Genomic DNA, 27,967 nt, shown 5'->3' on the forward strand with positions numbered 1-27,967 from the left:
CCACAGATTCTGTACAAGCCATCTGCAACCTCGCAAATACTACCAACTTTGTGGAGAGTCTCTGTTTTACAACCAGTATCACCAAGGAGGATGAAACACCACTGACAGAGGATATATGTGAAACCAATGCGCGAGACTGGAGGAGAACTCAGGGCAAGGATCCAGTCTTATCCATCATCATGGAACATATGCGATCCGCCAACGATTGATAGAAGCCAGCACCTTGGTGATCCTGAAGTTCTCAGCTACTCAAAGGTGTTTCAGAGCCTTAGGATTAGAAGAGGAGTGCTTTTTCGTATCATCACAGTGGATGGTGAGGAACAGGAACAACTTGTTCTCCCTAAGAGATGTCGGCCATCAGCCCTGCAATGCCTTCATGATGATGTCGGGCATCCTGGGCAGATAGAACATTATCACTGATACGGGAGAGATTCTTTTGGCCAGGGATGACAAAGGACATAGACAGCCACATTCAGAGGTGTGATAGATGTCTCGGCGCCAAATCAACCATGATGAGAGCACCTTTAGTAAGCATTCAGACGTCACAGCCACTGGAGCTTGTGCATGGATTTCCTCACACTGGAACCTTCTAAAGGTGGACAACAACACATTCTGCCGGTGACAGATCACTTTACAGCAAAGTATGCCCAAGCCTATCCTACCAAGAATATGACTGCCAAAACCATGCCGGATGTGTTCTTCAACAACTTCATTGTACACTCACGGCTTACCCAAAAGGATACATTCTGATCAAGGCCAGAACTTTGTTGGAAAACTCATGACGGAACTGTGTTCTCTAACTGGAATGGACAAGTCCAGGACAACACCCTACCATCCAATGGGCAATGGGATAACAGAGGCTTCAACAGGACGCTCCTAAGCATGTTGGGTACTCTTGATCCAGACAAGAAGAAAGACTGGAAGAGCTACGCTGGACCATTGGTGCATTCTTATAATTGTACCAGACACGAGACCACTGGACAGTCACCGTTTTCCTGATGTTTGGGCGCCATCCCCGTCTGCCTATTGACCTTGCTTTGGATTGACATCACCAATGCCAAGTCATCATCTGTATCCAAGTACACAAAGGCACTACAAGACCGACTCAAGACTGCATATGACCTGGCAGTGAAGAACACCAAGGCTGCTCAGTCACGACAGAAGACTAACTATGATCTCAGGACAAGAGCTGCAACCTTAGAGATCGGAGACAGAGTACTGGTGAAGAGAGTTGCTTTCGAGGGCAAGCACAAACTAGCAGACAAGTGGGAGGAGGAAGTATATACTGTGTTTGCATCAGCCCAACCTCTTCATACCAGTCTTCACTGTGGCTAAGGAGAACGGAGATGGACCTAGAAGAACACTTCACCGAATCTTCTTCTTCCAATAGGTTCATTATCACCCCAGCAGCAAGTGAAGACACCACCTATCCCAAAGCCAAGGAAGCGTAAGCCAGAGAGCATTCCAAATGTCACTGAGGATGTCACCATCGAGGCAAATGATGAAAGTGAGGAAGAAGATTCAGTAGAGATCCTCGCCTTCTCATCCAAACCCGCGTAGCAACTGATAACCCAGCTGCAAGGCCAACCGAGGAGAATACAGAAGACACTGAAGATGCCACCAGTTCACAAGTAGTGCCACTACCATCGGAACAGGAAGAAACTTCCAGTGAGTACTGAACCAGTATTGGAGCTTGATGTTCATATGGATGAGGACCAACACGTGGATGAATCTGGAGATGTTCACGACACTGGGCATCAGGAACCTCAAGAACGGGACATTGACGCTTATAAAGGAAGAGGCCTCAGGATCCAGAGGAGGAGACACTCACAGGGACTACAGTATCTACTGCAGTACCATCACAGGAGACTGATGGTTTGGAGGAGCAGTCCACGGAGGAAGAGACAGTCCTAAAGACATGTGGCGTGATGGTCCCTGTAAATCCATCACGCAGAACCTGATGGAACAGCCGAAGAGGTACCTTCTACATTGCAATCACCACCGAGAAGAAGGCGGCGGTTACTACCGCAAAGTACCAGTTAGAGCTTTGAGGAGATCGACCGCAAAGAAGAGCACCTCAGCTATGGTGACATTGTGATGTCAACGTCAGCATCTCAGGCAGCCTGGAGGGCGAGAGCTGAGTATCTGAGGTCACTGTATGATGATCGGAGCTTTCGACAGGATGCCAACTCACATCTCAAGATCCATCATGGACCTGGTACATTGCAAGCCCTAATGATGAGGACATCATTCCCCTGGGGAGGGAAGTGTGTGGCAGGGACATACTTTGTATGTCTGAGTGTTAGGATTAGTTTGCGCCAGTTAGCTTTAAAGTATTGTAAATAATCATTAATTCTCTGTCTTTATTTCAGCATCCAGTAGGCGCTGATATATGCAATGTACATATGTATTTTAATATATTGCTTTGTTTCAACTCACTACAGTGACTGAAATGAAATAGTTAACAATTCATGTATTTTAAATAAGTTCAGCGCTGAAACAATTCATATAGTTAATCGCTTAGTTTTAGTAACACAACCAATAGTGTCTACCCAACCGTGACAACACGTTACGATTGGTCCATTCAAACCTGCATGCTTTTTCTATGCCTGAACACCTCGCACCCTGACACAACTGACAAAACTTGTGTGAGAGACAGACAAGCATAGACGTCAACTTAATTTTCATCAGGTTAGTAAACTAACTATCTTAAATAATGTTTATGCATATCTAATGTAGCAGTCATTCAATAAGTAATCTTAAACACATAGCGTATATTAATAAGGGTAATTAATGCTGTCAGGGTTAGTTAACATGTCTTGTAATCGGCACAGCAGGTAAGCTATAAAGTTTCCATTTTAATATGTATCATATATTCCCTTTTAAACATAAACAGCATTAAATAACTTCAAAGCGAGGCATTGTGAGTATGCTTTTTGTGTATGAATGTTGTCTAATTATTATCATTGCATTTTGCACAAATAATGGCAAAGTGTCTCAATCTAAGATTTTACAGTGTATAAAATATATCTTTCCATGCTTATTGTTATGTCTGCATGGACAGTTTACACTGAATCTGTTTGGTTTTTGATCGCAATCTATCTTATTTACAGCACACATTATTCAAATCGCCTGCTATGGCTGCCAGGGCATAAACACGGGCCCCCTGTGCCATACATAGGGTATGTAATGTGCCGCATAATACTGTTTATATCATGTGTATATATCATTCTAGCATACATAATCATCGTTCCTTTATATTAACCTTCTAAGGTAAATAGTGTATGCTGTCGCGGTGATTACGCCCGATATCATTTACACGGCTTTGTTTAAGTCATGTCATGAGTTATCGCCCTGATCTTTGTAAAGTTCAATCCTCACATCATCATATTTCCGTAATGTTTTAATGTACAGATAATATTGTCGGCGCCATGCATTCAAGCTCTATTAACATTTATAATGTTAATATACTGAATATATATAAATAGATGTCAATGTATGTTCTGCAAGCATGCCGAACATTGTTATTATATTGTTATTATATTGTTGCTACAATTGTTTCAGGGTTTATCGTGTATGTTGAAATCTACATCCACTTGGAATAAACAGAACTTACAACCCTGCATTCACTTTGCGTGTCGTCATTGTGACCCTGCTACAAAATTATAAGCGTACAATCGCAAATCAAAAGTGCAATATTTTGTACTTTTTTTTTCAGACGGGAGGAGTTTGAAAAGAGAAGGATAGCGGTATAGACACAGGGTGCAGAAAGGTTTTTTACTCACAAGGGAACAAAGAATTCCATTTCATACGAAATTTTTCATCCTTTTCTCCGAAAATATGTTCTTCTAGTTTGAAATGGTATTTTATGAAATATATAAGTTGGTTGATATTTAATTCCGTAAAGTCATATCTTGTTTTGTTAATATATTTCTTGATAATGATAAACAGATGGTTAATAAGGACAGGTGCCTCCGGTCTCCTAGCAGGAAATGTTTAACATTTATACTTATATTACAGCTAGTTTTGTATCGATACCACTCAACAAATGTTGTGAGAAGGTGTTTTGTTTTTCACAGAAATAAAATAAATGTTCTAAAGTTTCTATTTCTTTGTTGCAGAGGATACAGGCATTATCATCACTGATACCTATCTTAAAACAAAAATGACTTAGTTGTAACTATTCGATGAATCAGTTTATACTGAAAATTCCTGGCTTTATTTTCTATGGTAATTTTATTTATCAATTACAAAACAGTCACAAAGATAGTCATCTGCTAGAGTAATATTAAGTTTGGTTTCCCATTTCCGCTGAAGATTATAGAGAGAGCTTCCTTGACTTTCACATAGCTGAGTATATATGAATTTACAGTTAGCTGACTTGAGTATTTGTGTGAGAGTATTACACTGAGTGTTTACTGATTCTATCTTTTGATTTGTGTCTCTGATGGCTTTGATCCAGTGTTTGGGTATATATTTAAAAATCTGAAATAAAGGAGATATGTTTCTTTAAGGTTAAATTCTTCTTTTAAGCCGTATCATAGGACTTGAACTCACCGCTGTTCGGCACAATGTCTTTCATATATTTCATGCCTTTTTTATCCATGAGACGAACAACCCAATATCGCAACAGGTACAAAATTAAGAAGTGGCAAGCACATAAAATCTTCAACACTTTCACTAATTTTAGAATGGATACATGCATAGCATGAAACAACATCTTTCCAAAAATAGTTTTTAATATTTTTAGAGTAGGATTGCATTTTTCCACTTGAAAGCTGAATAGATTAATGTCACCAAAAGGTGATAATGTCTCAAATGCTAGGTGCTGCCACAACCCCTTTGATGTCAGTAATCTCCTTATCCATTTGATTTTCATGTACCTTGCAGAATGATATAACATCGATCATTTTTAAGCCACCCTTACAGTAGTCGCTTTATCAACATTTTCCTTCTGATTTTTATCACGCTTCCCACCCCAAATAAACGTAAAAAGTATAGTATTCAAACGTTTGAAAAAGAGTTTAGATGGATTAGGGAGGGCGATAAACAAGTGTGTAAAAAGGGGGATAATTTGAGTTTTAATTATCGTTATTCTGCCTATCAAAGTTAATGATCTATTTGACCACGAGAATAATATTTTTCTAATTTTTGAAAACTGCGGTTCGAAATTTAATGTAATCATTTCTTCTAAATTGGTTGAAAAAATTATTCCCAGGATTTTAAATGGTTCTTTTAATAATATGAATTAGCTCTGACAGTCCTCGTTCAGATCCATCTAAAGTGAAATTCATATCGTCTGCGTATTGGAAGATGAGATATTCTATATCTTTTATAGTAATACCATTGATATGCTTATTAGATTTAATTGCAATAGCCAATAGTTCGACACATGTTACAAAGAGATATGGCGCTACTGGGTCTCCTTGACGACATCCGCGTCCTAAGGAAAAGAAGTTCGACAACGAACCCGATAAAATTGAGGCACTACAGCTATTACGCTTGAAAGAGTTTAATCCACTTTCTAAGTACCGGCCAAAATTAAATACTTCCAGTACCTTGTCAATAAAGTCCCATTCGATAGTATCGAATGCCTTCTCAAAATCTATTGCAACTAAAGACCAGGTAGTTTATATTCTTCACAATAATTCATTAAGTCATATAATATTCGAGTATTTTCTCCTAGAAATCTATTTTTTAAGAAGCCTGTTTGAGTTTCACTTATTATCTCAGGAAGGACTTCTTTCAGTCGTGAAGATATGGCCCCAGATGCAATTTTGTAATCTACATTTAGAAGAGTTATAGGTCGCCAATTTGTTAAGTATCGCCTATCACGAGAGTCTTTAGGTCACTAGGCTTTGTTAGTTGGCCTACCTAATGTTACATGTGTCTACTGTGTGAGAGGTCCTGGTCACTAGGCTTTGTTAGTTGGCCTACCTAATGTTTCATGTGTCTGCTGTGTGAGAGGTCCTGGTCACTAGGCTTTGTTAGTTGGCCTACCTAATGTTACATGTGTCTGCTGTGTGAGAGGTCCTGGTCACTAGGCTTTGTTAGTTGGCCTACCTAATGTTACATGTGTCTGCTGTGTGAGAGGTGCTGGTCACTAGACTTTGTTAGTTGGCCTACCTAATGTTACATGTGTCGCTGTTTGAGACAGATCAAGGTTAATAGGCTTTGTTAGTTGGCCTACCTAATGTTACATGCGTCTGCTGTGTGAGACAGATCAAGGTTAATATGCTTTGTTAGTTGGCCTACCTAATGTTACATGTGTCCGCTGTGTGAGACAGATCAAGGTTAATAGGCTTTGTTAGTTGGCCTACCTAATGTTACATGTGTCTGCTGTGTGAGACAGATCAAGGTTAATAGGCTTTGTTAGTTGGCCTACCTAATGTTTCATGTGTCTGCTGTGTGAGACAGATCAAGGTTAATAGGCTTTGTTAGTTGGCCTACCTAATGTTACATGTGTCCGCTGTGTGAGACAGATCAAGGTTAATAGGCTTTGTTAGTTGGCCTACCTAATGTTACATGTGTCTACTGTGTGAGAGGTCCTGGTCACTAGGCTTTGTTAGTTGGCCTACCTAATGTTACATGTGTCTGCTGTGTGAGAGGTCCTGGTCACTAGGCTTTGTTAGTTGGCCTACCTAATGTTACATGTGTCTCCTGTGTGAGAGGTGCTGGTCACTAGGCTTTGTTAGTTGGCCTACCTAATGTTACATGTGTCTGCTGTGTGAGAGGTGCTGGTCACTAGACTTTGTTAGTTGGCCTACCTAATGTTACATGTGTCTGCTGTGTGAGAGGTGCTGGTCACTAGGCTTTGTTAGTTGGCCTACCTAATGTTACATGTGTCTGCTGTGTGAGAGGTCCTGGTCACTAGGCTTTGTTAGTTGGCCTACCTAATGTTACATGTGTCTGCTGTGTGAGAGGTGCTGGTCACTAGGCTTTGTTAGTTGGCCTACCTAATGTTACATGTGTCACGCTGTGTGAGAGATGCTGGTCACTAGACTTTGTTAGTTGGCCTACCTAATGTTACATGTGTCTCCTGTGTGAGAGGTGCTGGTCACTAGGCTTTGTTAGTTGGCCTACCTAATGTTACATGTGTCTGCTGTGTGAGAGGTCCTGGTCACTAGGCTTTGTTAGTTGGCCTACCTAATGTTACATGTGTCTGCTGTGTGAGAGGTGCTGGTCACTAGGCTTTGTTAGTTGGCCTACCTAATGTTACATGTGTCTGCTGTGTGAGACAGATCAAGGTTAATAGGCTTTGTTAGTTGGCCTACCTAATGTTACATGTGTCTGCTGTGTGAGAGGTCCTGGTCACTAGGCTTTGTTAGTTGGCCTACCTAATGTTACATGTGTCTGCTGTGTGAGAGGTCCTGGTCACTAGGCTTTGTGAGTTGGCCTACCTAATGTTACATGTGTCTCCTGTGTGAGAGGTGCTGGTCACTAGGCTTTGTTAGTTGGCCTACCTAATGTTACATGTGTCCGCTGTGTGAGACAGATCAAGGTTAATAGGCTTTGTTAGTTGGCCTACCTAATGTAACATGTGTCCGCTGTGTGAGACAGATCAAGGTTAATAGGCTTTGTTAGTTGGCCTACCTAATGTTACATGTGTCCGATATGTGAGACAGATCAAGGTTAATAGGCTTTGTTAGTTGGCCTACCTAATGTTACATGTGTCTGCTGTGTGAGAGGTGCTGGTCACTAGGCTTTGTTAGTTGGCCTACCTAATGTTACATGTGTCTACTGTGTGAGAGGTCCTGGTCACTAGGCTTTGTTAGTTGGCCTACCTAATGTTTCATGTGTCTGCTGTGTGAGAGGTCCTGGTCACTAGGCTTTGTTAGTTGGCCTACCTAATGTTACATGTGTCTGCTGTGTGAGAGGTCCTGGTCACTAGGCTTTGTTAGTTGGCCTACCTAATGTTACATGTGTCTGCTGTGTGAGAGGTGCTGGTCACTAGACTTTGTTAGTTGGCCTACCTAATGTTACATGTGTCGCTGTGTGAGACAGATCAAGGTTAATAGGCTTTGTTAGTTGGCCTACCTAATGTTACATGCGTCCGCTGTGTGAGACAGATCAAGGTTAATATGCTTTGTTAGTTGGCCTACCTAATGTTACATGTGTCCGCTATGTGAGACAGATCAAGGTTAATAGGCTTTGTTAGTTGGCCTACCTAATGTTACATGTGTCTGCTGTGTGAGACAGATCAAGGTTAATAGGCTTTGTTAGTTGGCCTACCTAATGTTTCATGTGTCTGCTGTGTGAGACAGATCAAGGTTAATAGGCTTTGTTAGTTGGCCTACCTAATGTTACAAGTGTCCGCTGTGTGAGACAGATCAAGGTTAATAGGCTTTGTTAGTTGGCCTACCTAATGTTACATGTGTCTGCTGTGTGAGAGGTGCTGGTCACTAGGCTTTGTTAGTTGGCCTACCTAATGTTTCATGTGTCTGCTGTGTGAGAGGTCCTGGTCACTAGGCTTTGTTAGTTGGCCTACCTAATGTTACATGTGTCTCCTGTGTGAGAGGTGCTGGTCACTAGGCTTTGTTAGTTGGCCTACCTAATGTTACATGTGTCTGCTGTGTGAGAGGTGCTGGTCACTAGACTTTGTTAGTTGGCCTACCTAATGTTACATGTGTCTGCTGTGTGAGAGGTGCTGGTCACTAGGCTTTGTTAGTTGGCCTACCTAATGTTACATGTGTCTGCTGTGAGAGGTCCTGGTCACTAGGCTTTGTTAGTTGGCCTACCTAATGTTACCCTGTGTCTGCTGTGTGAGAGGTCCTAATCACTAGGCTTTGTTAGTTGGCCTACCTAATGTTACATGTGTCTGCTGTGTGAGAGGTGCTGGTCACTAGGCTTTGTTAGTTGGCCTACCTAATGTTACATGTGTCTGCTGTGTGAGACAGATCAAGGTTAATAGGCTTTGTTAGTTGGCCTACCTAATGTTACATGTGTCTGCTGTGTGAGAGGTGCTGGTCACTAGGCTTTGTGAGTTGGCCTACCTAATGTTACATGTGTCTCCTGTGTGAGAGGTGCTGGTCACTAGGCTTTGTTAGTTGGCCTACCTAATGTTACATGTGTCGCTGTGTGAGACAGATCAAGGTTAATAGGCTTTGTTAGTTGGCCTACCTACTGTAACATGTGTCCGCTGTGTGAGACAGATCAAGGTTAATAGGTTTTGTTAGTTGGCCTACCTAATGTTACATGTGTCTGCTGTGTGAGACAGATCAAGGTTAATAGGCTTTGTTAGTTGGCCTACCTAATGTTACATGTGTCTGCTGTGTGAGAGGTGCTGGTCACTAGGCTTTGTTAGTTGGCCTACCTAATGTTTCATGTGTCTGCTGTGTGAGAGGTCCTGGTCACTAGCCTTTTTTTAGTTGGCCTACCTAATGTTACATGTGTCCGCTGTGTGAGATGTCCTGGTCACTAGGCTTTGTGAGTTGACCTACCTAATGTTACATGTGTCTGCTGTGTGAGAGGTGCTGGTCACTAGACTTTGTTAGTTGGCCTACCTAATGTTACATGTGTCTGCTGTGTGAGAGGTCCTGGTCACTAGGCTTTGTTAGTTGGCCTACCTAATGTTACATGTGTCCGCTGTGTGAGAGGTCCTGGTCACTAGGCTTTGTTAGTTGGCCTACCTAATGTTACATGTGTCTGCTGTGTGAGAGGTGCTGGTCACTAGGCTTTGTTAGTTGGCCTACCTAATGTTACATGCGTCCGCTGTGTGAGACAGATCAAGGTTAATAGGCTTTGTTAGTTGGCCTACCTAATGTTACATGTGTCCGCTGTGTGAGACAGATCAAGGTTAATAGGCTTTGTTAGTTGGCCTACCTAATGTTACATGTGTCTGCTGTGTGAGACAGATCAAGGTTAATAGGCTTTGTTAGTTGGCCTACCTAATGTTACATCTGTCTGCTGTGTGAGAGGTGCTGGTCACTAGGCTTTGTTAGTTGGCCTACCTAATGTTTCATGTGTCTGCTGTGTGAGACAGATCAAGGTTAATAGGCTTTGTTAGTTGGCCCACCTAATGTTACATGTGTCTGCTGTGTGAGAGGTCCTGGTCACTAGGCTTTGTTAGTTGGCCTACCTAATGTTACATGTGTCTGCTGTGTGAGAGGTCCTGGTCACTAGGCTTTGTGAGTTGGCCTACCTAATGTTACATGTGTCTGCTGTGTGAGAGGTCCTGGCTTTGTTAGTTTGCCTACCTAATGTTACAAGTGTCTACTATTTAAGACAGGTCATGGTCAAAGCCTATGTAAATTTATCCACACTTCAAGTTCAAGTCTTTTAGTTCAGCTGTTTGACAGACTAATCAGCTATCTACTGTTTAACCTCTCAAGAGTGTAGGTTGCACACTAGTGTCTTACCAATACAAAATATTAGCTATGTTGGAAGAAAATACAACATGTCAATTTGACTCCAACTTGGCTACTGCCTTGTACACTGGAATACATACAGAACATCAGTCATGTTAATCCGGGTGTAAGGTATCAATTCTCAGTGACTAGCAAAACAGAGGCTACAGCCTCAGTACAGATCTTGGACTGAGAGGCCCGACAGAGGAGATTGTAAACAAGTGAGCAAATAGGTGAGTAATCTGGACAAGTGATGAAGACATTATGTATAAGGAGTGACAAAGACACAAACGAAATCCTTCAATATTATACAAGGATGAAGATAACACATTACGCCTCGCTTCCTGACATATGATGAAGACACTACATAAAGCTTCAACAAATGACAAACATAGAAAGTACCAAGCTTAAGGTTTGAGTAGAGTGAGTTTAATTTTACCGCTTTCTAGCAATATTTCAGCAATATCACTCTGGGGGACACCAGGAAATGGGCTTCACACATTGTATCCATGTGGGGAATCTAACCCAGGTCTTCAGCGGATGAGTGAACGATTTAACCACTCAGGCTACCCCAATCACTTCTTAAGGTTTGAGACAACAGTAAGTTTGATAGCCGACAAAAGTTCAACACAACACTGGTTTCACTGTATGTCTTTAACTGATAAATGTTGTCATAATTTTATACAACAAACTTCCGGCACAGTGACAGCCCAATGATATCAAGCAGATGTCATATCGCCTCTAAGTCTCAAACCTTTGTGTAACATGGTCAGCCTTCTGTATCAAAAAGTGAGGACATTGGATCACTGAGCTCAAAGGAAAACAATTTTGCCTACCTCTGATGCTGCTTGAGGAGGGCTTCCAACTTCTCCTTCTCTGTCCTCATCACCTCCTGGTCATTCTTGTGTCGGTTCAGCAGGAACTCCTGTCACAGCAACCAGTAGTTATCAATACATTGTGACTGGTACTAAAGCCTACTTCTTCATCAACTATGATAACCTTTCAAAATATATCTGATGAAAATTTATATAAGTTTGAGAACAGCTGTGTACATGTACACGGAGATGCCTCAGTAACTCAGTCATAAGTAATACCGTACATATACAGGAAGATATTATTTCACTGACACCAAAACACAAGAGATCTTATAAGTTTTCGACATATATTTTCTATTTCTAATGAACAAATTAATGAACTCTGAAGATATTTCTGGAATATATATAGTAGATTTGAATGTATAGATGCAGATGCACACATCTACTGTCAGTATCAGTGTGTATTAGGGCTGGATGGGTCCAGATTTTCTACCCAGGTACCACCTCCATGACCCTACCCTACTAATACCCGTTATGTTAATTCCTGACATCAAATCTGTAAAAATGGCAACATATTTTCAGCTCGAGGCTAAAATTGAGTGCAACGCTTTATGAGATATCACGCTTACATAAGTTTGAAAAGTGGTCAAAGTGTCATGGTGACCTTTAAATATAAGGGTCAAGGTCACTAAAGTCACTGGTGTCTGCATGAAATTCCCCAATGTTGGCTGTCACCAAATTTGAAGACATTGGGTACTACAGTGCATGAGATATCTCGCTTACAACAGTTTGAAAAGCCGGTCAGTGTCGTGAGTGACCTTGAAAGTAGAGTCAAGGTCACCCAAATCAACTGGTGTCTGAACTTTGAATACACACCCTGGTTGCCCGTAATCATCCAATGCAGGCTGTCACCAACTTTGAATACATTGTGTACCACAGCCTATGAAAGTTATCGCGATTAACAACAGTTTGAAAAGTGGTCAAATCGTTGTGGTGACCTTGAAAATAAGGTCAAGGTCACCCAAATTGACTGAGTTCGCATAATCCCCCCAATGTAGGCTGTCACCACATTGGTGTAATCATATGTACAAGTCAGCAAAGTTGTCTTGGACCCATCTAACCTTCTTTGTAAAGCTGCTTAGACTTTTTGCAAGAACATGGGCCAATTTTGTTCTGATGCACCTCTGATAATCTCTGCCTTGTGAGATGGATAAGTTAAAATAGACTATAAATTGTCTGCATATGGCAAATATTTATACTATCCCTCACATGACAGACTCCAGCCTAACCAACCTCACTACACACATTACAAGATTGGTTCTCTCCTGAAGACAAGAGAAAGACTTCATAGGGGAATGATGTGGTCTCACCAGGAAAGATGAGTGCTTTGTATGAGTTTCCCAGTGACTGCTTACAATACATGGAGCAGGGCTGTGTTCAGTTTCTGTAACTGTTACACGAGGCTGGAAATTTTGTTTTAAGTTATTTCCACTCCAATGTTGAAAGAATAGAAACAGAAAGGGATAAAGTGAGAAAGGCTAAGCTTAAAAACACGAGGCTAAGTTTCAAAACAAATTCATTTAAATGGAAACAGTATATCAAAGACAATTTGACCTTTTCCTCTAGTTCCTTCCTCATCTTCATTTCGTGCCTTCACTGGACTTGTGGACTGCATATACTTGTTTCTGAAGGGCTTGCATTTCTTCCTCGAACTTCACTGATCTTCCCTGAATGGAGGAAAGAATACACATTAAATCATACCAACTCTTGCCTTGATGCAGTAATGGCCTTCAGGTGATAATTATTATTGTAATCATACAATGTTAGTGTGTAGCTTTCAGACAGTCATGGATCTGAACAGAGCAGAGGAACAATGCAGGCAACACATGTTCACACTATCTCTCAACACTAGTTCACACCCCTATCAATACATGAGACATCTAGCAGTGATAAATCCACAGAGTAGTTTGGTCACCAACTTTTGTCCAACCAAATGGCCATCTAGCACTTAATGTTCCATAATGAGTTGAAGCACCCACGCTTCAGATCATCATTTGTCTCCATGAGAACTGCCTCGCCCATACTGGCCTGTTTTTGCTGACTCAGCTCCCTCCTTGCCTTTGTCATTTCAAACTCAAGACTGTGACGTGGTTGCTCTACCTTATTCTTCTCAATCTGGGACCCCATTCTGGCTAACTGACCTTCCAGTGTAGTGACTCTAACACAGCATAGACAACAAACATGTATATTCACTAGCATGAACATGTAATACGTCTAGTTCCCATTCAAAATAGAAAGCAGACAACTTGTGTACAATGCTAAGAATACAACCTCTATTTCATTACACCCATAAATTTCAACACTAGTTTGAACATCATTATAACATCAGCTTATTGTGACACAACTCAAAAAGAGTTACTCCATCACAGGATAAAATACAAACACTGCTTTCAACCATTCAGCAATTCATCTTAGACTTCCTACACAGGTCTATCCCAGCAAAACTACATGTGAAGATGACACACAGAATATCATGGACTGACTGACTGACTGAGTTTGGTTTTACGCCGCTTTTAGCAATATTCCAGCAACATCACGGGCTAGGACACCAGAAATGGCTTCACACATTGTACCCATGTGGGGATTCGCACTCGGATCTTCGGCGTGACGAGCCACACTTTAACCACTAGGCTACCCCACCGCCCCGAATATCATGGATGTAACTAGAAACCATGGGAAACGTCCTGCTGTCAGATTTGCTTTAAGCAAGGGTTAACATCAGAAATTGGCGCTGTAGTCTAGTTCCTATTCTTTGTATTGTTTCTTTCATTTACAATCCAGAAACTCCTTTTCTTCAAAACATTAAAAACATATTTGTGAGCCGTGAAAGGTCTGGTTACTTTCACCACAGAGTGATTTCTAATGGTAAGAAAGATGGACCTGAGAAACCAGCACTACTCTCCCCCTGCCTTGTTGCGGGCAGTCGGTAAAGCCAGGTAGCATGATCCATATCATCCTTATTTTACACTCCAGCATTTAGTCATTAATAAATGTAATAAAAGTTACTTTGGCCCTATTTTCAAGACAACACAAAAAGAGATCAAAGTGAGTGAGCTTAGTTTTAGCAAGATTCCAGCAATATCACGGCGGGGAATAGCAGAAATGGGCTTCACACATTGTACCCATGTGGTGAATCGAACCCAGGTCTTCGGCATGACCGCCTTTAACCACTAGGCTACCTCGACGCCCCAAAAGAGATCAAAAGGGCGAAGTCATAAAACTCATGTACACACTAAACATCTGCTGTCACCACATCTACCTGTACACTGCCCCTTCCAATATAGAATAATGATAAAGGGCAAGAATTTTGAAACTGTACAGCTGTGTCAATATTATTTGGTGTGCTGGTCACAAGCAGTAGTGTGGACATTCCTACTGCTGTCAAGTTCTGCTGTATCATCAAACGACCATACCTCATTATTAGATCGACTAGCAGCTTCCAGGCGCTCTTTCTCTGCAGTGTTCAAGCGACGACGTAGTTGATTTGTGAGATCTGAAATCAGTTAAAGAACCACTAAACCTTGTTTTTTGTTACTCTTTTAACCATAACATATGAAAGATTTGAGGTTAGTCTTATGCGGAACGCCAAATTTATTCTTTAAAAACTTGTGGTTAATTAATATCGAGCGATTAAAAGTGGCCAAAAGTCGCCTGCTTCCCTCTCGCCAGCCAACGAAACCACAGACAGGTTACGTAACTCTGTCGCCAGAGCACTGCAGTGACGTCATATGAGGAACGATTTTCAGTTAGTTGTATAGAAAGTGTGTAGCACGCTCATCATTTTGATGATTTCTCGACATCAAATCTAATTTACATGCCGAATCTTTTGCTTTGTCGCCAATTGCTCTTAGGGTCGGGCGATGGTGTCACCATGCACAGATTTCCACAGGACCCCGCAGAAGTTCGTAAGCTAAATGGGTTATGTTTGTGAGTGCGGTTTAGCTGTTAGGAAGCCTGAAACCATATCTTACTTGTGTTCAGATCGCTTCACGGAAGTTAAAGAATCAAAACTACTACTTACTAGTTGTAGTAAAATATGTATATGAATGATGACCATAAAGATTTTCCATGACACAACTTGTGACATAACGATTTCTTCCTCGGAAGTGAGGTTGTGGTCAAGTAACAATAATATTGTAAAGAGTATTATATTGACACCCACCTCGCTGCCAGGAGACATTGTTATGTTATAATGCTATGTCATGCAAAATCCTATTGGCTATCAATAAAATACATATTTTACAACCAGTAGAAATTAGTTTTGATTTTGTAACTCGGTGAAAACAAAACTAAATAGCATTTATCCTCAGACTGGATGGATGTTTCATACAGGGCTACCATTTTGAAAATCGTGAAAGTCTGTTAGAATTTATGAGATTATAGTTTGTTTTCATCAAGTTAGAAAATCAAAACTACTTTCTACTCAGAAGTTAAATATGTATTGGAATCATAACCAAACGGATTTTGCATGACACAACTTATAACATAACGATTTCTTCCACGGAAGCCAGGTGGGGGTCGAAGTGACAATACTGCGCGATAAATGTCTTGCTACATTCACATGGTTAATGTCCACTCACCAGTATGTAGATACTAGTCAATGTGCGTCTTTATTTTTGGTCTTATAATCCTAATTAGTTTATTATCATACTTGTATGAATTTTGAAACTAAATAAAAAGCAGACGATCTGCTGATACTTATAGTGAATTTATAACAGAACTGTAATATCTAGACATTTTATAGTTTGCCAATGTGAATCATAATTCGCATCAATACACCCTAGCTGTATGTTGTCTGTCTCATTACACTTCACGGCGAAAAAACAATGATTCTGTTGAATGCTACGACAAAATGAATGAAAACAACATGCAAACATTAAAATTAAAACAGATTAAAGTTATAAGAACAATATCAGGCCATTACCTTGTTCGTGGAATGTATCCATCAATATCCACAAAACTGTTCCAAATGATGTGTCCTGAACAGTTTGATATACGAAAAAGTGATAAATCTTTTCAGGTATTGGTGTATAGTCTCATTGGTCACCCAAGATAGCACACCTGGCAACTAATTGCATAATGTCCGCCTTTCTTTAAAAACAGTAAATTAGTTAGCCAATAATGGACAATCAATCAATTTATCGCCGGTTAATCCTTTGAAAGAAGGACGTTGTTTTTACGCAGACACCGACACGACCGAGTGTATTCAGTATAGATTAGTAAATCTACATACATAAACACTACCTTTTGACAATTCCGCTGTATAAGATAAAAGTAATTAATCAATCAGCGTGTTATCGGTTAATCCTTTGATCGATGTTTATAATGTTGAATATTTACTCCAGGCACAAGAAATGCCAAATGGGGACCTTTGTCGGGTAATCTAAGTGTGTTACCACTAATTATACCTGTTATAAATTCATTAAATGACCATCAAGTGAATGATGACAAATAACATGTGTAGGTTTATACCACCTAACACGGGTTACAACGGAGTATTAATTGCTGTATTGCATGTGAAAACTAATGGGCGGACACTGTTTTGAAAATACAAACAGATTTTTACATGACATGATTAAATATCGAGGTAAAAAAACACAGAAATGGGATCAATTTGGATCAGTCATTATACAAATAGGGCCTAACGACACCAATCGATTTTGACAGAATCGTCTATGAAAACAAGTTGTAACTCGGAAACTAGGCAAAGCCGGAGACAAACTTAAATGACAGTAGATTGTGAGAACATATAGCTTTCATTTTCCACAACAATTGTCACGATTTCAGGTTTATACAATCCTGTAAACAAGATAATTTACCCCCTAAAATGTAGATGAATTCTGCATCGGCCCTCAAAGCTATTCCTCATATGACGTCACAGAGACGCGCCGCTCTGATTGGTTGAAATTTCGTTCGCGGGTGAGAATTGTGCACTGTTGTCAAAAAGGTCGATTTAAGTCAATTAAAGGTCGAAATGAGTAGTTTTAATGACGGGGTTTCAATCATAACGATGCCAGTAAGTGATTTATGTATTTGTACCCCCTAGGGTTTATGTGACCTTTAAGATGAAAATAAGGTCAAACAATGAATGGCAGTTACTTACATAGTTTGTCCTTTCCTTTCAACAGCTTGCTCAAACTGCATGACATACCTTGCTAAGAATGTAACACTTATCTTGCTAAGATTGAAACACTCACCTTGGTAAGATTGTAACACTCACCTTGCTAAGATTGAAACACTCACCTTGCTAAGATTGTAACACTCACCTTGCTAAGATTGAAACACTCACCTTGCTATGATTGTAACACTCACCTTGCTAAGATTGAAACACTCACCTTGCTAAGATTGAAAACTCACCTTGCTAAGATTGTAACACTCACCTTGCTAAGATTGAAACACTCACCTTGCTAAGATTGAAACACTCATTTTGCTAAGATTGTAACACTCACCTTGCTAAGATTGTAACACTCACTTTGCTAAGATTGTAACACTCACCTTGCTAAGAATGTAACACTCACCTTGCTAAGATTGTAATGCTCACTTTGCTAAGATTGAAACACTCACCTTGCTAAGATTGTAACACTCACCTTGCTAAGATTGAAACACTCACCTTGCTAAGATTGTAACACTCACCTTGCTAAGATTGTAACACTCACCTTGCTAAGATTGAAACACTCACCTTGCTAAGATTGTAACACTCACCTTGCTAAGACTGAAACACTCACCTTGCTAAGACTGTAACACTCACCTTGCTAAGAATGTAACACTCACCTTGCTAAGATTGTAATGCTCACTTTGCTAAGATTGAAACACTCACCTTGCTAAGATTGTAACACTCACCTTGCTAAGATTGAAACACTCACCTTGCTAAGATTGTAACACTCACCTTGCTAAGATTGTAACACTCACCTTGCTAAGATTGAAACACTCACCTTGCTAAGATTGTAACACTCACCTTGCTAAGACTGAAACACTCACCTTGCTAAGACTGTAACACTCACCTTGCTAAGATTGTAACACTCACCTTGCTAAGATTGAAACACTCACCTTGCTAAGATTGAAAACTCACCTTGCTAAGATTGTAACACTCACCTTGCTAAGATTGAAACACTAACCTTGCTAAGATTAAAACACTCATTTTGCTAAGATTGTAACACTCACTTTACTAAGATTGTAACACTCACCTTGCTAAGACTGAGTGTTTCAATATTAGCAAGGTGTTTCAATCCTAGTAAAGTGAGTGTTTCAATCCTAGTAAGGTGAGCGTTTCAATCCTAGCAAGGTGATTGTTTCCCCTTACTAAAATTGAAACACTCACCTTGCTAAGATTGTAACACTCACTTTGCTAAGATTGTAACACTCACCTTGCTAAGATTGTAACACTAACCTTGCTAAGATTGTAATGCTCACTTTGCTAAGATTGATACACTCACCTTGCTAAGATTGTTACACTCACCTTGCTAAGATTGTAACACTCACATTTAATACTTATCTTGCTAAGATTGTAACACTCACCTTGCTAAGATTGTAATACTCACCTTGCTAAGATTGCTAAGATTGAAACACTCAACTTGCTAAGATTGTAACACTCACCTTGCTAAGATTGAAACACTCACCTTGCTAAGACTGAGTGTTTCAATATTAGCAAGGTGTTTCAATCCTAGTAAAGTGAGTGTTTCAATCCTAGTAAGGTGAGCGTTTCAATCCTAGTAAGGTGATTGTTTCCCCTTACTAAGATTGAAAGACTCACCTAAGTAGGATTGACACTAAGGCTTACCTTAGGAATTGTTAACAATCAATCTGACTCCTGGCAACTGCTTCCTCACAATGAAATCTCATCTGAGAACATGAAGACCTTGCAGTGTTTCTTCCCCTCAAAACAGACCTGGTTAGTGTCGTGTTTTCTTCGGTGTTTTAGAGTACTTATGAATTGATGACATAAGAGCATGGGTCGATCACAACTTGTTTAATCAAGTGCTGGTACCAGAATGACCATGATGCATTTGCTCAAAATGGTGATGTCACGATTGGTCAATGACGTCACGTCATGAGGCAGTAATGACATTTACAACACACTATTAGTAAATAACTAATCATTGAGATAGATACATAACAGTTAGTCCAGTACCTTGCTCACTGTTTAACTCACCTTGCTCAGACTTTTCAACTCACCACGCTCGGACTGTTTAACTCACCTTGCTTGGACTGTTCAACTCATCTTGCTCACTGTTCAACTCAACTTGCTCGGACTGTTCAACTCACCTTGCCCGGACTGTTCAACTATCAAGCTAAAATTGTAACACTTACCTTGCTAAGATTGTAACACTAACTTTGCACAGACTGTTCCACATACCTTGCTCAGATTGAAAATCCAGCTTTAACTGCTTCATCTGGATTCTCATTTGACTCATGTCCACATCATACTGACCACTGATGTCCAGCAGAGAGGAAAACCCACCACTCTGAAACATTGACAGAAGACACAGTCTACAAACTATCTATGTTACTGTATGTACAGACATGTCAGGTGACTCATGGGTGGAAAGGCTTGTGAAACACTTTAAAATATTTCTTAAAACAAAAACTACAAAAAGTCAGTATACAAAAGAGGTTATTTGGTCAGATCTCATTACATCAAATCTTGCCTGTTGAAACTTTGAGACACCCGGAGATTTGAGCTAATGAAGTATGAACACCCACACAGACGATCAAGCAATGGTACTTAATCTGTTATTATAGATACATAGCAATACAACTGAATACACAAGAAATTAGGAAACTACAAAGTGATACTATTGCCACAAACTGGTTAATGTCTGGGACATTGACAGTAGCTTCACCCGGCTCTGACTTTAATTCAACTTTGAATGTAAGTTTTCATGAAAACAGGAAGAGCCAAAATATTTGTTCCATGTCTATACATGACGTTTCATTTGTTAATGAAGACAACCATTACAATTGCATTAAATGAGACGTTAATAATTGACTGAACAACTGGTTCAAATTGCACTCTATTTTACAGTGATTTTAAATGTTTGGGAAACATAATAGACATACATATATGAAAGAGAAGGGGTCACCACTATTTGAGATAGTATTTTGTGCTTCTCAAAGTCCTTATTGTGGCAAATTTCAACTTTAAGACAAAGGTACCAAGTTCCTTAGTTAGGTCACAGCTTGGACCAAGTCTAATGTTTAAGACAGCACTCTGCCTTTTATCTCAAAGACACAAGCATGCAAACTTATACAAATTCAGCTGATGAGGTGAGGTTGTGGTGAGAACAGGTATGGGTGTAAATTGTAATCAAGTTGATAGGCTTCCACTGCATTTGTTTCAATGTTTTCCTGTCCTCATGTTTCAAAAAGGCATTTCTGTGAAATTATGAAAAAAAATATATCATTAGCATGATCACAGATATCTATATCCATAGTAGGACCTTCTATAGTACAAACACAAATGCTTCACGTTCATACTTGAACTGGTAACACATCGTGATTGGTTAACGTACCTTGTCCATTTGTCCCTTAAACATGGGTGACTCGGTCATGTACTTGTTAGACAAGCTGTTTAAGGTGTCGTCCTGTCGGCTGGTGTCCATGTTGGTGTCTTACTGAGTCACACCAACTGCAGCTGGTGGTGTCCAATGTCATACACGCATCAATCGTCTGGACAAACAGTGGACAGACAGAATATTGGTGTTCACATTTTTTGGCATAGTTGTGACAGATCAGTAATAACAGTTCAGGCACAGAAATCAGTTTTTAACCTAAACCTGGAAGTAAAAGCAATCATTTTATGACCATTATATTTATAGTTAGAATACAAATGACAAGATTTTAAGTAATATTCATAAATTTCCTAGAATTACCATATGCAGGAAATATGAAGTGAAATTTTGTTTCAATGCAGTTAAAATTACAAAGTATATACTTTCTCAAATTTATTTGTACATTGTGATGTCATTCACACTCAAAATAAGATGGATTAACTAAAATCAAGAAACATATGAGTAATTACTCGAAGTCATAAATGTCTTCTAACTTTTTCTATTGCATTTTTCTTTTGAGTTTGGCATGATATTGCTTGATAGTGGTTCACTATGCCAAATCTGCTGAAAATTATCCAAACAGTTTATTTTCCAATCATAACCATGATCATAGTATACATACACCCACTTGATGGGAGGCTAGTGATATTTATAACCTTTAAACTGACAGTGACAGTCATAAATCTATGAAACTACACATTTTGACATTTACATGTTTTCCATGGCCGTGCATTCTTGAAACCATGTAAACACTGACAGACTACCTCAATATTCATAGGAAAACCCATGGGAACTCCCTGTCACTATCAAATTCTGATAAAATTCTGATAAAATTTAATCTTGAACTTAGCATTTTTGCACACACTTCGAGGTCAGATAGTCTTACTGCATCCCCATTCAAGGATGATTCATTAATACGACCCGACATAATAAACGAAATGAAAAAGGTACATCCTAACCATTGACTTGATCAGTGTTTAGACTGACATGTGACAGTCTTCAGCCATCGATACATTTACCTCTGTATCTATTTGACACACCTATATACCCTAAATCAATCACCTTTCAGTGATCTGTCAATTGATCGATCGATCATGACGTGAAATTTGAACTAATTTGCACAGTTTCGTGATCAGCTTCAAAAGTCAGAGCATATGAATGCAACGTGCAGTGATACTAGTATTGTTACTATAAACGTACTGTACCTCTGACCTGTAAACAATCCTGTGGTAAGCCCAACTTCCCGAACCAAGCCAAAACACTAAATCTTCGAACAGGAGATGCACAACACAGGCTTCATGGTAACGGGTGAAAGGCATATACATGGAATGAAATCTATGCTTGACCACGTAATAATGATTTAGGTATGTGTTACGTCCACATTTCACATTGCACACACGGTATATTCTCACTCGAAGACATGTCTGAACTAGAATCATTCATTCACATTCATTCGGCGGGACAGCGAGCCAGTGTAGATAGTTCTACAAGTTCAATAGAGTAGTAACCTAACACCGTAAAGGCCCCGCATTATCTCATCAGTTGGACATACTTACGTCAAATCATTAGAGGCAATAATGCTGAACCAACTTAACCGTAGTCTAAGATACAGATTTGTTTCCGCCGCCATTCGCGCAACTGTGTTGTTGTCCAACGCGACGTTTGATTGGCTAAAAATTGGAAATCCCCGACCGGAAACAGTACATTATGAACTTACCTCTGCAATGGTGTGTATCTCGGGTCACATATAGGTGTGGGTCTCAGATGTTTGTTCATGTACGCTTTCTCTGAATGCTCACTCCAGGTGCTGCAGTGTTACGCAAAGGGGCGAGTGGTAACGAATGAACAGTTGGTGTAAGTGCTTACGGCGTTTGTCACCACGATAGGACACTCTGAGATTTTTAACGGAAAAAGCCGAGGCTGGTCCCAAAGAACGAGGACTGCAGAATGTAAAAGGTGTCCATCTGCTTGCAGATCCCTATATTCATGATGATGATAAATTGGCCGACAACACATTAGGATGTGCTGCAAGGATTTTGCAAAGCCAATCACTGTTCTTTCGAAATAGATAACGTAATGTGTGAGTGAATGTAGTCTATGAGTGAGTGAGTTTAGCTTTACGCCACACTCAGCAAAATTTCAGTATATGGCGACAGTCTGTATAATATTAATAAATAATCGAGTCTGGACCAGGCAATCCAGTGATCAACAGCGTGAGCATCGAATTTTGATTCGAGGACATGTTAGGGCAGCATTTCTATTTTGCGTGTTTCTCATCGCCGGACTAATTTTATTGCCGACCCCCAAAACCTTTTTGTTTTCATTCCACCACCGCCGACTCGAACCTAAAACGTACCGCCTTATTATATAAAATGTTTATCTTATAATCAGTCGGTGCCACAAGTCTAAAGAACGCAAGGAATTGTAATAAGAATTACAATAAACGAGAAATCAAGAACTTTATTCAGAAAATCTTTATTAAGTTGTTGGGTGTTTTTTACCCCAACCGACCGACCGACCCATGTTCAGAATTTGGTTCAGATCAACTTCTAACCACTTTATTGTGTACAGAAACAAGAGGCTAATTCTCCGCATAATATGATTGTCACCACTGTAACACTACCTTGTAACGCCACAATATGTCGACCAATAAAGAGTAGCATGTGTTTCTGCTGGTAGGGGATCTCCGTCCGTATTCACAGTACTCTTGGCTAACCATTGGGAAACTACATACTGACGATTTATAGGAGCACACTTACAATAAAACATAATCGTATGACTTCTTAACACAACATATGCTCCCAGACAGTGGACCAAATTTGTCAAATACGATTGCATTGCTACAGGTTACACAAAACCAAATGTTTTCCCATAGACTTCTATAGTATATATTTCAAAATCATCCAGGCTGTCAACAGGCATTCCCTGTACACATGGGTACAGTCTGGCCTTTAAACTACAAGAAAAACATAAAATCCGGCTAGCTTATCCTGTTTAGTATCTGTGCACACATTATTATTATTATTATATTATTATTATAGGATATTTATATAGCGCACATATCCACGCACTAGTGCATGCTCAAGGCGCTGTTATTTTTTCCCTCGATCATTGGATGTCAATCTCAACGGCACATCGCATTATCAATCTCAACTCCTTGGGGAGTATACAACTCTTGCAGCCCTAGGCGCACCGAGTTATTGTGGCTTTCTCATCCTAACATTAGCATTAGTCTTGGTGTTGAATACGACTGCTCTAAAAACTTAAAATTGTGGATGGATGTGCTTTTACAAAACATAAAAATCTTACACTATTTCATCTAATCACAACTGTCATATGTCTATCTGGCCAGAATTTTACTCACGACACTGCCTGTGTAACAAAACCAGCTCTCAACACACTGTTTCACTGGAATAATGCATTCATAAGTTCTATAGACGCTGTCTGATTGGTTTAAGCCATGCTCCCAGCACGATCGCTTGGCTGGTAGCTGTCTCTTGTGTCTTTTTTTGTGTGGCAGATTGTTGGCTAAATGTATGTGTAATACACTCTTCAAAACAGAAGCGCACATGCGCTTTCAGCAGTTCATTGCGATATATTTTGACAGCAACCGTTATTAAGACAATAAATTATTCCAATGTTTGAATCCCGTTAATCGTGTCGTGGTCGTTGTGTATTGCGCGCAAACGCATCCAAAAATGTATAATTTGTAAACGTTTGTCATTAACAATGAGTCGGAAACATGAGTAGAGATATCGACCATGAAAGGCCAAACCAAATTCATTATTTCCGGTTCCGAAATTTACTTAGGAGATAAACATCATGTGTTGGCCAATTTCCGGGTGTTATTGAGTATTTGAAGCACGGGAATTCATTTGGAACCGACGGCGTCAGCCGGAGGTTTCAAATGAAATATTCCCGTGCTTCAAGCCTAAACTCTTCAAAAAACGAAACGCACGGACCCAAAATAAAGAAATTTATTAAATATATTTAAGTGTACGTAAGTAGAGTAAGCTTGAACACGGATGAAGGAAATTCGACACACGCGTGAACATATGTATTGTTGTCAGTGGCAGTATTAATACAGTTCACTCACTGCACGGGAATTCATTTGGAACCGACGGCGTCAGCCGGAGGTTTCAAATGAAATATTCCCGTGCTTCAAATACTCAATAACACCCGGAAATTGGCCAACACATGATGTTTATCGACATTGTAAACACAAAAGTAAACCAAAAGGTCCACACACGTATTTTGTGTCTGCTCTCATTGACATCGAGTACGGGTACAGCAGTGAAATGTCATCAGCCGGCCGTTTCGGCTGTCTCTCATGGTATCATCTGGAACTGCTCATTTGTGACGTCATTCGGACTTTACGTCACAATATGATTTTAATGACGTCATCACAGCTGATGACGTAACAATACAATGGTGTGAGCGATGTTTGTATGTATTAATACGCAGAGAATTTCCAGGAATCAAATACCATTTGGTCACGTTTTTCAACCAATCAGATTAAAGAACACAGTGACTTTTGGTTTACAATTCTACGTAAACGAAGATGAAAAACGAAGATTGAATGCTACTGACCGAAATATCGCCATTGGACGTTTGGAAGTAGGGGAGTCCCAGTCTGCCGTTGCAAGACACTTCAATGTCCACTACAGCACCAAATCTCGATTATGGCATCGATATTCCCGCTTCAGTTCGACCCAAGATCGTCCCAAAATTTGAAGACCAAGAGTGACAACTCCTGCTCAGGACCGATTCATCCGGGGTTTTCATCTTCGTCGCGATTTGCTACAGCAATGGACACTGCAGGACAGGTGCCTGGTCTCCAAGAATTTCCGACCAAACCATCAGAAATCGTCTGAGAGAAGTGGGACTTCGAGCATAGCGACCAAAATTTGGACCTGTCCTGACACGACTACACCTACAACGACGTGTCCAATGGTGCAACAGGGTACAGGCATGGAACCTGTGGAACTGGCGACGCGTTTGATTAAATGATGAATCGCGTTTCCTCCGGCAACGACCGAATGGGAGACAACGTGTCTATCGACGTCGACACGAACGTTTCGCGCGGAACTGCGTTCGACAGATGGACAGATTTGGTGGATCAAGCGTCATGGTGTGGTGAGATATGTCCTACACGGTAGATCAGAGCTAGTGGTGGTTCAAGGCAATTTTACAGCAAATCGCTTCATCGATCAAATCCTGTGATCTCACCTCCTCCTTCTTTTTAACCGCCAGAGGGAGCTGTTTCAACAAGACAACGACAGCCTATCTCGCCAATGCAAACGTCACTGTCCTTCTCTGGCCTTTCAAATCGCCTGATCTGAACCCGATCGAGCATCGTTGGGACGAAATTGATCGATGCGTACGTAAACATCACCTTCGTCTACATACACATGCAGAACTTGCCAACGCGTTGCAGGAGGAATAGCAAGCAAACATCCAACGGCTTGTGCAATCCACTGATTGAGCAGTGACGGTTGCAAGGGGTTGTGTCACCCGGTACTGACCTGAAGGCCACCTCGTGTTCACACATGTGCAGTGAGTGAACTGAATTAATACTGCCACTGACAACAATACATAAGTTCACGCGTGTGTCGAATTTCCTTCATCCGTGTTCAAGCTTAATCTACTTACGTACACTTAAATATATTTAATAAATTTCTTTATTTTTGGTCTGTGCGTTTCGTCTTTTGAAGAGTTTACCTTTAGGCTTGAAAGGCAGTTCCATCTGTACTGCTGAGTGTTGAGAAAAGACACCAGAGGGTTCAACCCACTCATAATTATGAATATTGTTTTTATACTTTAATAAAGAAACATTTAAATTACATGTTAATACAATTTGATGCAGAGTAAGTTAGTCACGTGCAATGTAAGTGTTCATTCATAATTGTTAAATGTATATTGTCAATTATTTTCAGGTATATTCATATATTAAGTCAGTAGCATATATATTGTCTTACAACTGTCAAAAATAATAATAATCAGGCCATTTATATTGCGCTAAATCCACACCGACAGCATGCTCAGACAAGATTAAGAGTCACTTGTAAAACACAGACAAAAGGTATGTGTTGTATGTGTCACTGCTGTGCTTGTTCTAGGGTGGGCTGGTAACTCATTCCATGTCATGGCGGCCGTAACTTGAAATGCGCGAAAAACATAGGATTTCAACTTTCCGATAGGCTGACTAAAATTTTGCCATGAGATTGTCCTGCTCCAGGAAATACAAAAGCTGTGCACTCACAGATATGCATTTACAGCTTTTCGAGGATTTTCGATAAGAAAGACAAATTGGAAATTTGGTCGATAATGTTTCAATGTATTGTTGTCCAAGCTAGAGATTTTATCAGAGGTTTCACTGCTGCCGATTTTAAAGCATTCGGCACTTCACCACTAGCAAGACTAATGTTTATGATCCTGGTAATCACAGGGAGGAGGACATCCATCAGCCCAAGGAAGACATCCGTCGGGACTGGGTCCAACTCGCAAGTAGTTTTCTTGGAGCTAGTTATTTGACTCAGAACCTGGTTTTCAGTTAAGGGTTGAAATTTGCACATCTTGGATCCAATAGATATCTGCTTTCTCGATAATATTCTGACCACTTGGAACGAAGGCTTTTCTAATAGTAGCTACCGTCTTCGTGAAAAATTCGTTGAAATCCTCTGCCAAGTAATCATCACGATCGGCATAAGGAAGTGTAACGTCTATTTCTTTCCCAAGAAACTTGGACATATGGATCGACAAAGCTTTTGGCTAAGATTGGACAGAATGCTTTCATTGTGATACTTTTGCTTACAACAGCTAATTACTCTATTTACATCATCACGCTCCTGCTTGTATAGTTGTCTGTGAACACTGAGTCTTGACTTTCGCCATCTTCTTTCAGCGATCCGCCGTGACTGTTCAGCTTCTGGTATTTCCTCACAATACGATGGGTTACTGGACCTACAGCGAACAGTCTTCATGACTGGAGGTGCATGTTTGTCCAGAAGGTCTGCGAGTGTAGAGTTGTACAGCTCCGTCAATACATGTACATCTCTTGGAGTATTTGTCACAAGTTCACTGCCAAGGAGATACTTCTTGAAGGCATCCACGTTTAAAGCCTTGATATTACGATGCATGGGGTTGCAGCAAACAAAGGTTAAATCAAATCCAGAGATGGTCGGACACGAGACGATTT

At 40.3% G+C, this 27,967-nt stretch overlaps 1 protein-coding gene and 1 long non-coding RNA gene across 2 annotated transcripts in view; both read right to left on the reverse strand.

Moving 5' to 3' along the window:
* Positions 1 to 22,415, reverse strand: part of LOC124291868 (coiled-coil domain-containing protein 171-like) — an 84,404-nt gene extending 61,989 nt beyond the window's left edge. The window contains 7 exon segments of the mRNA XM_046728934.1: positions 11,183 to 11,271; positions 12,776 to 12,812; positions 13,197 to 13,378; positions 14,635 to 14,714; positions 19,575 to 19,683; positions 20,731 to 20,887; positions 22,326 to 22,415. Coding sequence (XP_046584890.1) covers positions 11,183 to 11,271; positions 12,776 to 12,812; positions 13,197 to 13,378; positions 14,635 to 14,714; positions 19,575 to 19,683; positions 20,731 to 20,820 — 587 coding nt within the window. The 5' untranslated portion in view covers positions 20,821 to 20,887; positions 22,326 to 22,415.
* Positions 7,887 to 9,678, reverse strand: LOC124291840. Its single transcript, XR_006902293.1, has 3 exons — positions 9,630 to 9,678; positions 8,931 to 9,056; positions 7,887 to 7,973 (listed from the first exon to the last, which is right to left on the reverse strand). It is a non-coding gene; the product is annotated as an uncharacterized LOC124291840 (long non-coding RNA).
* Positions 22,416 to 27,967: the final 5,552 nt, after the last annotated feature.

The sequence above is a fragment of the Haliotis rubra genome, unplaced genomic scaffold (assembly GCF_003918875.1).
Source record: "Haliotis rubra isolate DU_JTF1 unplaced genomic scaffold, ASM391887v1 Scf50, whole genome shotgun sequence".
Classification (NCBI taxonomy): domain Eukaryota; kingdom Metazoa; phylum Mollusca; class Gastropoda; order Lepetellida; family Haliotidae; genus Haliotis; species Haliotis rubra.